This window comes from Tigriopus californicus, chromosome 1 (genome assembly GCF_007210705.1).
Source record: "Tigriopus californicus strain San Diego chromosome 1, Tcal_SD_v2.1, whole genome shotgun sequence".
NCBI lineage: Eukaryota > Metazoa > Arthropoda > Copepoda > Harpacticoida > Harpacticidae > Tigriopus > Tigriopus californicus.
In genome coordinates this window covers 16,055,024-16,069,049 of record NC_081440.1, presented here as the reverse complement: position 1 = coordinate 16,069,049, position 14,026 = coordinate 16,055,024, and the positions used below count along the sequence as shown (strand labels likewise).

The 14,026-nt window shown below is 40.0% G+C and overlaps 1 protein-coding gene across 1 annotated transcript; it reads right to left on the bottom strand.

Annotated features, from left to right (window-relative positions):
* Positions 1–296: 296 nt before the first annotated feature.
* LOC131886154 (carboxypeptidase B-like) lies at positions 297–5,170 on the bottom strand. The gene is made up of 6 exons (XM_059234414.1): positions 4,950–5,170; positions 3,631–3,766; positions 3,293–3,557; positions 976–1,128; positions 658–885; positions 297–531 (listed from the first exon to the last, which is right to left on the bottom strand). The coding sequence occupies exons 1-5, from the start codon at positions 5,131–5,133 to the stop codon at positions 667–669; spliced, it is 957 nt and encodes a 318-aa protein (XP_059090397.1). The 5' UTR covers positions 5,134–5,170; the 3' UTR covers positions 297–531; positions 658–666.
* Between the last annotated feature and the right edge of the window lie 8,856 nt (positions 5,171–14,026).

Sequence of the window (14,026 nt, the reverse complement as noted above, 5' to 3'; positions counted from 1 at the left end):
TGCATCATTTGGGTTCACATTCATATCCTGACTCCTGTTCAACCCAACGGAGATCAGAGCAAATAGTGTTCTTCTTCGGGGGTGCAATTTCGTCCACTAGTTATGCGTAATTTCAATGAGCTCAAAGGGGTCTGTCTCTCAGTACGCAATAAAAAGAGTTCTATCATCTGTTGTCATGCTTCTTCGCGCTCTCGCCTGAGCTTCAATGAGACGTTTTTGCAGGCTTGTCAGTTGACCTTGTAAATGTGCATTTTCTTGAGATTAATAGCTCTAGAAAAGTGACTAGTCCGGTGAGGTCGGGAAATGTTATTTATTGGCAACAATCAAACAAATTAACGAATCACCAACGAAACGGACAACCTTGACAACACACTTTGACTAGTAACAGGAAAACAGTGGACCAGTGAAAATAGAGTTGGCTTCGGAATATGGCCGGCCATACAATCGAGACTTGAGCCTCGAACCTTCCTTCTCTTCAATTCCGCGAAGTTTCCTAGCACCATTTTGTCAAGTAAGGGCTCTTCGTCATGACTGAAGATCAAGATTTAGATCAAGTATTTGAATTCAGGGGTAATATGGCTTTGAATTTGAAAGTCTTCTATGAATCACTTCCGTGAAAATGCCTTAGGAACATATTTAGTGCTGTCTTTAACGCACCCTTTTTTTTCATCGCACTAAAGTGTAGCTCACTTTTGACGACACTGCCCGCAGTGCCGCCAATCCAGCCCGAGCTGTGGGAACAATCTGTTTGGCTGGCAGAAGGAAGCCATATTTTCCCTTGTCTGGCAGCTCAAGGAGAAACACCCACTTGACTCCCGCCGAACCTTTGACCCAGTCGTCGGAGCCGCCGGAAGCTGAATATTGAACGAATGGCGAACTGCCCACCTGAAATTACTTGTCAGTTCAGGGAACGATCGTCTTTTTGCAATGCTGTACCATCAATCTTTTTTACGAAAGAGAAAAAGATTGGCTTACCTCAAAGCGTTTCTTTCCCAAGCTTTCGTCAAAGATTGCGTTGGACATTTCTATTGCCATGGGATGTAGGTCGTCGACATCATATACTGGTTGTGCAGTGTAACTCCAAGGATACACGATCTTTTCTCCATAACTATGGTATGATAGATATATCTGGAAAAAAATTAGGTCTGTTAAGTGCCATTGCTTTTCTCGCCTCCAAGGAGTCTCCACAATAGATGGTTTGCGATATTTATAGTCTTGTTAATTCTTGCATTCTATTCAATATTGTAACCTCAATGTTGGTGACTTCCGTCCCGAGTGTGGCATAGGCTGTCCTCTTTGAATGGTTTCTTTTTAAAGGACCTTGGCAGAGGTTAAAGAAATTTCAGTTTAATAATTTAGTGCTTGATTCTGAATACACGAAAGTCTGCCTTTAGAGCTAGTTCTGATCGGCCTGAAATTTGGAGGCCCTCCGTGTTTGTGCAACTGGTGCACTCGTAATTGTTGGAATGGACTCGACCACTTACATTATTTCCTTGGGCTGCAAAACGCCGACTTGGTCGCCGAATCGCATGCAGCTTTAGCACGACCAGACCACCTGAGGCACCATCTTTTTGCCAATGTGCTCGACCATTCAACATGAAGTTTCATCATTTTTTATGTTTTCAAGATGTCCATAGTCTACCCCGAACTTGTTGTCTAATGCAACCGATCCCGTCAGGGAGTGAATTTTTGCTGAATAAATCTTACAGCTTCCTCAAACATATTTCTACTTCAAAAAGATTGGTGGCTGGCAAACAACAAGTTAAATGATATGATCATCAATTTAAAATCTATAATTGCGATGTGGAATTGATATACAGAAAACTGATTTATTAGTTTTTCAAATAGCCATAACTATTGGTCTGTGTTTACAATATGTCACTTGATACAATACGATCAAAATATCATTTGTACTGACAAATTGAAATTTGAACTTGATAAACCTGATTGTTCATTGTAACCGTTGTTCAGTGTGAAATTGTTTGCTCCACCAAGGAAAATCAAAATTGATGGGGCGTTAATGAAAGGTTCAAAATTGATTCGAAAGCCGACCTCGATGAGCGATCTGGAGAGGCATTTAGGGGTTTACCCCCTATGAGAACAAAACGTGTCTAGAACCTTGAGCTACCGATCTAATTAGTTCGCTGTCAGGCCTTTTTAGCTGCCAGACCCCAATATCACTTGCATGGATGGAAAGATGATTTTTAGGATTTATGTCTGCACTACGAAGCAAGGGATTGTCATGACAAGTCATTAACGAGTTCATTTGTGCACAGACGCACCCAGCTAAACTGTGATAATGATAAAGCAAATGCCGGGGGACGGTACAATAATTAACAATATTATTTAAATCCTTTGTTTCAAAGTCTGGCAATTGTATCAGTATCGTTGTGTTACTGTTTGTCCTTGAGACAGAATGCGACTCGGAAACTGTTGTCCAAATAGAAGGGAGATCCACATTGACGGAAATTTATGAAATGGTGTGTGCCGTTCTTTGTTCAATCCGGTCTTAAAATGTGAATCATGACTTATCCGTGTCATACACATTAATTATTAGCTCGCGCTTGGAACGGCTGCAGGTTAATCAGCTTCAGTTACTAAATGCCATAACACTTGTTGTAAGTTGATACCGCTGGTCATTTTGACTTGGCAAGCCTGGGATATAAACAAACCAACGAACTCAAAATTATTTCAAGCGGTAAGTGAATGATTTGCCTTTACGCTACGACTGCATCTGCAAGCCCTAGCAACTCTTTATTTCTTTGCTCTAAAGGCAAGTAGAAGGCTACAAGAGTAAGAAGAAATACAATACCGGTATTGAAAAAAAAAGTAGAAGGCTACAAGAGTAAGAAGAAATACAATACCGGTATTGAAAAAAAAACAGTGCGCTACTCGTTACATTGTTTATTGGTGATGCTTCATCAATGTCGTTATTGTGTCATTGTTGCAATGAGTATTTGAAGTCTTGCCACTTTGAGCTCATTCTTACATTCTATTTTCACATTTGATGTTACATTTCATTCTTAGAAAAGCAAGTAGAAGAAAGATGGTAATTTGTAACCTAACGTGAACAGTCTATAGTACAAAGTGGTAGCCTTCGTGCACAAATGCGTTTCCTCTTAGGGGCAGGCGTCGCAAAATATCGCAGTCGCCTACTCACTCAAATTTGAGCTTGCACGATTCCACCATTACTTATTCGGAAAGTGGACTTTTCTAAATTGGAATCGGTACTTCCAATCCCCTTCAACTTTCAAGAATTCGCCACGAATAGGACACAAGAGATCGTTTTTACCACAATAAGATGTCGTTTGGAGAAGACGAAATCAGACACTGCGCGTGACTCGGATTCACTGAATGGCGATTCGCCTTGATATGTTTCTACGCAGGGAAGGGAAGAACCTCCTCTGATATGTTTGATGCTCGGTTCTGCCCAATGGAATCCAAAATTTCGGTTCAGATCCACTCCAACACATCCTGGGAAGAGATTGCCAAGGCTAATTGGCGCTTTGGATCGATTCTTTCTCCAAAGCCGATCCTTGGTGTGGGTGAACTCGTACCTGCAAACACAACCAATTGGACAATGGTTCGTGCGTAATTGTTTTCTTTATGTCATATTTCACTTCCTCGTACCCATCAGGATTCATGACGGGCAGGATGTAAACATCATAGAAGTTGACAATATCCTGGTTCAGGTCATAGTTGAGCACCAATTGTCGGAGGATAAACGTTACCGTGGCCGGGCTGATCCATTCTCTAGCATGAATGCCTGTAATTGAGACCATAATTTCCTACTTCACGTACATTTCATACATACCATACATACATCACATTGCATGTGAGTGACGTGCTTTTTGTTTTGACCCCTTCCTTTTTCCACGTGGGCATGAGAGGAGCAATAATACTCTTTATACATACGGCTCATCTGATGTGAGTGATTAAAAATAGCTTCCTTGAGGCCTTATTATCTTTTATGAAATTTTTGTAACTGCTCCACTAAGTGTCTCTTATATAGTTTGAAACTAAATTGTCAAGTCTGCTTTTTTTGAGGGTTTCAGATATGATTGTTTGACACTTCGAGTTAATTTGAAATTATGCAAGCAAAAGAAATAATTTTTCATCCTTGGGGTATTGCAAATACTTCTTGCTCGGGCTCCTTCATTGTTCAATTTTGCTGCCCTCAAATAATCGTAGGGTTTTTGTAGGGGTTGATCCAGTAGCAAGATTTAAGTCAGACTTGGACAAGTTTTGGACTAAAATTCCGGATCAACCTTATATTCAAGGATTAGCCAGATCAGCCAACTCCAATTCATTGGTCGATCAAATAATATATTAATAAATAAAAGTCAAGTAAAATAAATAATCTTCTCGTCTTGAACTGCTGGGATTCCAATCCCGGTAGCGGTAAGGAAGTCCGCACAAAAAAAAATCGATATCTATTCTTTGGGAAATTGAATTAGGATATAAACCGTGGCATTTGGGGCAAAAACGATGAAATTTGGACCCCTAAATCCACGTAACTTAGTAGCGGTGAAATAGATGATATCATAATTAATGACAAAGTGATAACTAAGTTTGCTCCCAATTTGCATTGAATAGGTTCTTAAAAATATTAGTTTTTATAATGTTTTCTGGGATGTGAGTTTTTTTATGGGGCTAGAATTCCACAAAGCAATAAAACTAAAGTTGCTCCTTGTGTTTTTTAAGTAGAAAAATGCCAAGATCAGTTTGGGAAGTTCCCTGGAAACTTGAAAAGGCTTTTTAAACACCTTGACTCCACAAATCTACTTTTAATGCTTACCCTGTTCATTTGATTTTTGACTCGATGCATTTCTGTCGAACTCAACTCGTTTTCAATTGTCCCTGCTTAACTGGTTGAATAGTTCATTGATCATCCGGCAAATGTGGGTATTTCTCACAAATGAAGATTGTTTAAGTCCCGATTTTCTTACCGCCTTCGATGAAAATTGCCGGTTTCTCGTAGTTTTGCTTCTTGCCGATTTTGGCCACGAGGAGATCCCGCCCTTCAAAGGATTTCCCAATACTGAATACTTCAACGAGATGAGGAAATTGCTTGGCTAAATCTTGCATGAACTGGTAGATCGTTCCCAAGCGATGGTAGCGTTGCCAATTCATGGCCGGATATTCCAGGGAAGATCATTGTTCCCCCAACCACAAAATGGAGAAAAACTGTAGAAAAATTGGCACCAGTGGGGTGTCTGAACATCAATTGAGCGATCCATTTGTCCAAAAAGTGGATGTCTAGAGCACGGGCTTCTACGTAGAGATATGGACGGGGAACGGATGCAAAAAATTATGATCTCCTAAGCCGTTCACTCTATTCCAAATTAGCAATTCATGCACCGCAAGATCTTGTTGAATAGAAGAACTTGGCCAAATTTGAGCTCAAAACAATGTTTAAAAAACTTAAGAGAAATGTCCAAGGAGGACCGGTGGACGTGGTGACATAAAAAAGAACCGCTTTACAAGCAAATAATATAAAATGGCCTACCTTTGATAAAAGAAATCTAGGTTTCTTATTTTATTACTTTTTCCGGACTGTCTTACCGCTACTGGAATTGGAATCTCAGCACTTCAAGACGAGAATTTCATTCATTTTACTTAAAACTTTAATTCGAAAAGTAGCTCAGAGTTGCTATGTGGGTCGATTTGGCGGGAAGCTCGTCAGCAGTCCATATTTCTAGAAGTTTGTGTCTAGGGTCATCAAGCTTTTTGCATAATGTAATAATCTACCGTACAATTTAACAGGTTTGACCACTGTGTCATTCTTCCATGAGAGGCTAAATCAATCCCGGGCCACAAAAGATTTCATAAATTCCCCTCTTACATTTGTCAGTGGGGATGAGACCATTTTGAAGTTGAAGTGTAACTTGATGTCTCTGTCTAACGCTATGATAGCATCCTTCACTTGTCAAGGTCAGTCAAGGCACTTAATTACATTCACATCTGTTGAGCAGCATTCAAAATCGACTCTATGTTGGATCGACATATTCAGCATCCAACTTCCTGATGGACCAAAGCGGTTTCATGCCTGTTTACTCCTATTATCACTTTGAGGTTCTTTGTTTCGGAAGAAACAACCTTCCTTCTTTATTGACACTTCGCGTTTTGTGGGAGAAAATCAATGAATCACGCGGTTGGTGGGCAGCAACAGATCAAATTATCTTTCAAAAAGTACCAAACCATCTTCATTCATGCATGAGAGGGCAGATCACCGAAATTATCACGGATATTGGAAAAATGACCTTGGCTAGACCTTCCTTCTACATTTTACTACTTTGGCAAAAGCCACATGGGGTTGGTCTTGTAACTGTGGTTGACAGTCTTCAATCGTCCAAATCTACTACAAAACCTAAATGTGTGATAGAGGGACGTTCTTAATGATGCTCCGGCAGTGAAATCGCGTTAATTGTGGACCAGGACGGCAGTAAACCATTCCTGATGATGCAAGAGGTTCGCTGCGTCAATTTTTCAACGATTATTTTCGAGGGATCCTCCGATTCAAACAAATTGTAAGAAAGGGTCATCCATGGCTTGTGATTGCGTAGCCATATGATGAGAGGTCCGGTTGTCCGCCCAATGAAGTAAATGAACGTCTTTTTGAGAAACCTGGGCTGGTTGTCAATTTCAATTGGCATCATTCGGGCTTTATCCCACTTCAAATAAGATGGACGAACCATATATACTAGTGGGTTTTCAAAGCTTGCTCGTTGAGCTCACTGAGTCCAAAAAAAGTGAAGAGGAGTAAAAAGCGAGCGGACCAGACTTGCACATTCGTCGAATGTCGCCTCAAGGCCAATCACTTTGTTGACGGAAGACGAGGATGATTATGCAAAATCACCAAGACGCGATCCTTGAGGTGTGGATGCGAGTACGCCATGAACCCAAACACCTCATGGCACCTGTTGTAAGTACGAATAGCGAGGCTCGTTTTGATTGTACTTAAATCCTCAAAGTTCATAAATGGGTTTCTTCCAAAGTGGTCGGTCACAACAGGAAGATTCTCGTTGTCCTGGCCCGAAAAGGAGGAACCTTTCAAAGGTGAGAAGGCCTGTTTTTAAATGTAGGCACTTTTAGATGAGGACTCTGATCTTGGGGTTTAAATCCGTTCGTGTTTGTAAAAGTAGCAGTCACGATTACCTTGCATGTTATTGTATTGCGTATCAATGGTATTCATTCGGTCGTCATCGCATAAAAAAAACATTGTGATTTTCCTTCTTCAGGGCTGGCTATGCTGGATTAATAAAAGTGGTTTTAGAGAAGAATGATTTCAAGTTCGTTCATTTATGGTCTCACATCTGGCAAGATGATCTTAACGCCGTGAGAAGAACCTGTGCTGTTCAGTTATTGCACAACTTATTTAGTTTCCATGACAGATTCGAATGACAGCATTTTGGAAGCTAAGGAATTAAGTTCGTTAATGACTGCCAGACTTTGCTAGGGCTCTTGATTCACATCAATATATAATTCCATCACAACCATTGATCGAGAGGTTTCTGGATGCAGAAACTTCAACTGGTTTCCTAGCATCAAAGGACAAGTTCATAAACCAAGGGCAAGCAAGAGTTGTGTTGATGCATTTTTGCATCTACAATGCACTTGGGTTTTTAGCACAGGTAACATACTATTCTGGCTCACCTTGATTGGTTTTTCTGGGCACTCGGACGCTCTCGTTGGATTCCTGGTCGCCAAAAATAAGATTCATGAATCCGCCCCAAATGCTTTGTCGCCTTATCGGTGGTCCTAGATGGAGTGAGTGTGGAGTGAATAGGAAAGCGTATGTTACTTTTAGCCTCATTCGGGAATCCATTATAATGTCCGAGTTTGGCATTCTTACGGTTGCGATCTCGGCGTCTCAAGGCATTGGGATCGATCTTGGGCTGATCGACTTCTTCTTTGATTTGGGAAGCAATCACAGATTGAAGGTCTTGGAACATGAACTGTGCAGAAAATGGATGGGACACGTGATGATACCCAATGAAGTGAAACAAAAATATACCTATATGTGGAAATAAGCTACCTGGGTGTGGATTTGGTTTCGGCGCAAGTACCTCATGACCTCTTTAAAATTCCACGGCGGGACCATGAAGTCGATGGTAGAATTGGCCACTAAGGGTTCCGTCCAAAAACTGACCCCTGAAAAGAGATTTACATTAGTGATTATGGCGAAAAAAGGCACTCAGGGGCACTTGATGAAAAAGGACCGCCTACTCTAGTGCTTTGCAATTAACCCTTGGAACATTTACGTAGAACTAGTGCCTTCTTTTTATGTGACTGATCCAAATTGATGTCATGGTGGAATTAGATTTTTACCTTCTAATACGCATCATCATACGCTTCATCATAGGACATCATACTGTACGTACATGACGTATTGCATTTCAAAAAGGCACAAGAACAATGTTGTGGCGAAATCTCAAATTTGGTATTTTATTGCGTTCAGCGTCTTAGGAGTCTTTTGTGGCGAATGAAACTTTAATAGGTAAGTGTCATAAGTATTATCGTCAGTAGGTGTGGACTATAAAAAGGCATTCATTCGTCATCGTCTATCGGTAGATGTTTTTAAATTGGTCCCTGGTATCTTATACCAGATATCTAAGATAAAGCACCCGGAGGAGCAAAATTTGATCTAGAAACCTACATGGTTTAGGGTAGTAATTTGGGGTTCCAAGTTATTAGGAGACAACTTTGAGGGCTTTTGATTTCAAAGATTCTGAAATAATGAAAGATATTGAAACCGTTGGTAATTGCTGCAACCTTTTGCAAAATTAGTTTCATGATGTCCTTTTATGTGTCTTTTTGATTTTTTAACATTTTTTTTTAAACACGAAATATTTTTTTTTCACAGCAGAAAAATTCTCCACAACAAAGGCAAGAGCCTGTTTAAAAGCGAGTGGTGGAATAACTTTCAATTCATTTCTTTTTGTCTCAAGCACTCCCATACATTGGAATGTCCTGTGATTATTTGGCCCTCAAAAAGATTTTATTTTCCGAGCCCTGGTCATGACAGTCTAGTCTTAAACCCAAATCTGACCCATCTATATCAACTTAGAGTGAAAAACGCCAAAAAAGTACAAAAGAGATGTTTTCCCCCAAAGTGAAATTTTAGGTAATGTGACCCAAATTTTGAAAAAAAGGTTCGATGTATTTACCATTTTTCTTAGGCCTAATAATGAGGCTCCTTTAAGCAGGTTCTTGAATCTTTAGCCCAGCAGCATTCAAGATAGTATTTTCCTTTGCTTCGGTAATCCCTTTGTTTCTTCCAATCGCCATTGAGAAACATCGGGTACATGATATCAAAGTCAATTGAGTTGCTGTTCGGGGTATTGCTTCAGTAACCATGTTGCTTCGTTGTGATTCTTGCGTATAGTACAAAGGAGTACGTAGTACACTATTGTAACGATTAACAACTCATTGCAGTTCGCTGTTAACATATTGCGTGTTGTACTGTTCGCAAGCAAACGACATTTTAAGGCTCATCAAGATTGAGGATGAGAGGAGATCCGGAAGATAAAGTTCCGGTAGAATCCTGTCAGTCGGCCAGGTGTTTCTACTTACGACGGTCTGTCTAGTGTCTACCTTGCATGAGGAAAAAGTGCCCTCAAGCGAGAGGGCAAGTCACACTTGAGAATAGCACATAAACGGGATGTCAATGTCACGTCTTCATCAGTTCTTACAACTGACAGAGATACTTGAGCCAGGGCCTGGGAGTAGATATTTGCAGTACTGCAGGAAAGCCATAGATTACGACAACAGTGGCCAATGATGATGCACTTGAGATTGTTGGTCCGTAAAGGTGAGTATTATTCATGGTTGAACCATGGCAAAGCCAGGGGGTTTCTTCGTGAGAACATCCCATGATCTTTCACCTTCGTGGTAAAATGATATGATGATGACGCTAATAAAGTACTAGCCTTAAGTCTCGTGGCTCAAAGGCAGGTGGGAAGGAAATAAGCAACACACGATTTGCAACACAGAAACATCCAGTAGAAGGACATTCAAATGTATGGGAGTGCGTGAGACAAAAAAAAAATTGAATTGAAAGTTATTCCACCACTCAATGTCTTTGTTACACACCTTGAAACTAATTTTGTTCTCTTCTCTCAACTCTGGCTCATTTTAGATGAGAGTCCGTTGTCCAAATTATATTCACGACCTTTCTTGGCAGGAAGTTTTCTGATGTTAATCACTTGCACTAAAGGAACAACACGCCGGAATCCTGCCCTTAAATACGTACCAGGAAAGGGCCCATCCTGATACTTTTGAGTCCTTTGGCGTAGTTGATGGATGTCATGCATGCAATCCTTTTTCTTGTCGTGGACAAAAATATATTTGTAAGTAGTTCGAAGCTATCTAATTTGCAATCACTTTTTGTCCAGGTCTTTCATTAGGCATATTTCCAGAACTGGATTTCGGGGTCAATCCTTGAACCGCACAAATTAATGATCAATTTCATTCATAAAGGGGTTCTTCTACAACTGATTGATTACTGACACGGTCTCTTTTCAAACTTATTGTTGCATTGAAATTTTCGGTGGGGCAAAAGTTTGTGGGTCCGTGGATACTTACTTGAAATTAATTGATGGCATCAAAAAAGATAATCAAATGATAATCAGGGCTCGCTTTTTATGGATTTTGACCAAATTTGCGATAGAGGGTCAAAAATCTTGAATTCGTTTCCTTCGCCCTTGCTGAACAATCACAATAGCGTAAATGATAGTTGCGACAATCAAAGTTAACAAGACTGTTTGATCACCTTGTAAGCTTGTAATGTGAAGTAAAAGGAGTGAGTAATCCAGTTTGCTATCCTGATTTTGGTCTTTGCTGCAGTGCTGCCAGAAGTCGAATTTCCACAAAATGGTGTTCTGGCATATTTTGGCTATTCTATAACTAACTCCTTCATTTCCTCACGAACTTTGTTCTACTTGTTTTCTTTGGAACTATAAGCTTAACAAGAATCAGACAATTAACTTGATATTACACGAGAAGGGAGCAGCTATGCTAGTGCGGGGGCGAGTCTGAACTCGATCTCTAGTGAGTCTTTCACTCGAATTTGGAGATATTGGCCAGCCTCCTTACTAATTTTCATGTTTTCGTGGAATTTCTTCAAAAAACAGGCCTTAATCCCGTTATGATTTGAGCATTTAAGTAATCAGATACCAAATGGAGATTGCGTTGACTTTATTTAGTTTAGTAAAAACAAGTTAGTTGTTTTCTGAACGAGCTAATATCATGAATGTAATTTTGGTTTTACGAAGTCCAGGAAAAGAGAAGCAAAACCAGATCTTCCTCCCATATTTCGAATGCTTTTTTGAAATGGAGACTATCTTTAGGGGGACCAACTCACATCGTTGGTGGGGACGTGGAGTAGAGATTAGCCCAGTTTCCTAGCATGAGAGAGGTCCCCGGTTCGATTCCCCTTTCCCGACATTTCTCAAGGAAACTTTTAGACGCTAACCCCGTCCACAGATGAAGAACCAATCTGAAACGGACTATGACATTGCCTATCGGAACAATATAAGAACGATGTGATGGCTAAAATCGATGGCCGGACGAGGTTCACCCCTCCGACCCTAGCACCTCAAAATACCAAAACATCAAACTTGGGCCTTGCATTACATTGCTCGTTTAAATTCCACCTTCTCAAACTCGCACTCGTTCGTGTTCTTCCTTTGACCGCGGAACCTTGACCACGACATTTTTCAAGGAACCAGAGGTCAACTCTGCTGAGTGGAGAGATTAATCCACTTGCTCGAGCCCAACTTGATTATTTGCGAACACAACAAATGGAATCATAAATGTTGAACAAATTCAATTTTAGATGCTATTCATTCTGCCCCTAAATTTCCTCCATGGAGTGGGAATGGGAATTAGTTAGTGTAAAGATCGGAAATTTTAAATAATGCCCCTCTCAATATCTCGACATGCTCTTTTGAGCAAGTGAGTTTCGGTTGCGAAGTGTCTGCTTGTTCTTGTCATTCATGTGACTCAGGTTCACAACCATTCGNCCTCTCAAAATCTCGACATGCTCTTTTGAGCAAGTGAGTTTTGGTTGCGAAGTGTTGGCTTGTTCTTGTCATTCATGTGACTCAGGTTCACAACCATTCGCCATTTGAAGATCTGAGGCCCAATATGTTTGTGAGTCATATTTTTTATCTGTGCTATTATTTTTTGTAATTATTCTATCGTTTGTTCTTAATAGGAAACCGTTCAAATCTATCTGAGTTCCATTGAATGAGTTGCCAACATCGGGCGAATTTCCAGTTAGTAACACTGTCGCATGTCAAATATGCTATCTCATCCGGGTTCTTTGAATTATGCAGGTTTCTTTGGCAAAAGTAACCTGAAACTAGTTATAGTAGGTGTTTTAAAAAATCTAAAAAATTGCCTGAATTCGATGAATCCACTTTGAAAAGTCTAGTTTGAAAGATTTGACAAAACTGTGTCCTATTTGATTTTGACTTTTGGCCAACTCAAACTTGATCGAGATTTAAGCAATAAGTAGTAAAGTCCTACTCAAAGTAAAATCGAACCTCTTGATGAATGAAGTTGTGTGAACCTTTGAGGTAGTGCATTCGAGGATACGTCCTCACACATTTATTGTGACACATTTATGAGTAGTTTTAAGCAATACTCAATAAGTCAATGTGCTGTCGTTAACTTTTTTCCCCCTGGAGGGGAGGTAACTGGAAGAAAAGGTGAAGGTTTGTCCTTAAGAGGAACGATAATGCTTTAGAAGTCCAACCATGTCCGGTAATTAAAGCTACAATGTTAAAATGACTTCCACATGCGGCCGAAAGTTGCATTTTTTGTATTTGGGGTGCTAGGGATCGTAGGGGTGAACGTCGCCCGGCCAGCGAAGCCAGCCATCACAACGTCCTTATATTGTCCTGATAGGATTGTAGTGTTATGGTCCATATCAGATTGGTTCTCCATTTGAGGATGTGGTTAGCGTCTAAAAGTTTCCTTGAGAAAGGTCGAGAAAGGGGAATCGAACCGGAGACCTCTCTCATGCTAGGGAACTGCAAAATAAGAAACTGATTCTATTCTCGGATCTCAAAAAAAAAGATTATGAGTTTTGTGTAATGGATGTCGCCTCGTGACGAGGATGTCTTGTTTAAGTTTGGTAAAATATGCGTTTTTGTTTGGCAAAATGGTTATTTCAGCCATCCTTAGGAGATTACATTTGATATACATAAATTGGGTGTAGCACACCAAGGGAAATTCAGAGACATGCGAAAATTCAACCCTACTCATACGCCAATACAATACGCTTTGCGAGTTGGTCAATTTCTGAAAAATTAAGGTGATTGGCCGGAGTTATTGTGGCGTATATTATTCGACTTAAAAATGAAAAAGGGGCCCATGTTTAAAAAAAGATGAGGAAGAGGTACTGTAGATGGCTAAATAAACCATAGGTGACATGCCATGAAAGCAACCTTTTTACGGACATTACGTGAACTGGGTCACTAATTATAAGGAAGATTTTGATAGAATTAGCCAAAAGAAACTCAAACTTATTCAATTCAATAAAGAGGAATCGGCCCAATCGGCCCCATATTTGCTAGAGACTAACTCGCAAAGTGCCCTCTGAAATGCAAAACGTAAACCATACAAGTCGTTCCTTTCTAGTTTTTCCACTTTTCTTTCTTCTCTTATTTATTTTACTTTTATTTCCCAAACTCTTTATCATCTACGTGATGCTTGAGTCGATTAAAGTAATAAACCAATAACTGAATATTTCATGTAGCCAGGAAGCATTTCTGACAACACAGGCCAATAACATTGAAATTGCTGGTGGACATATTATTCATTATTTTGGTAGCCTATACTTCGCCTAAATCAACTCACTTCACCTCAAATAAAAAAAAGCTCTTTCTTCTTTGGTATGATTGGTGAGATGTTTTAAATCATCTCTCCGTGGTTTTATAGGTCTGCTAACAAAGGCCTACTTGTCCCTTCACAATAAATTTATCCTTGGTTATCAACTTTTTGACGAGGATGCGAT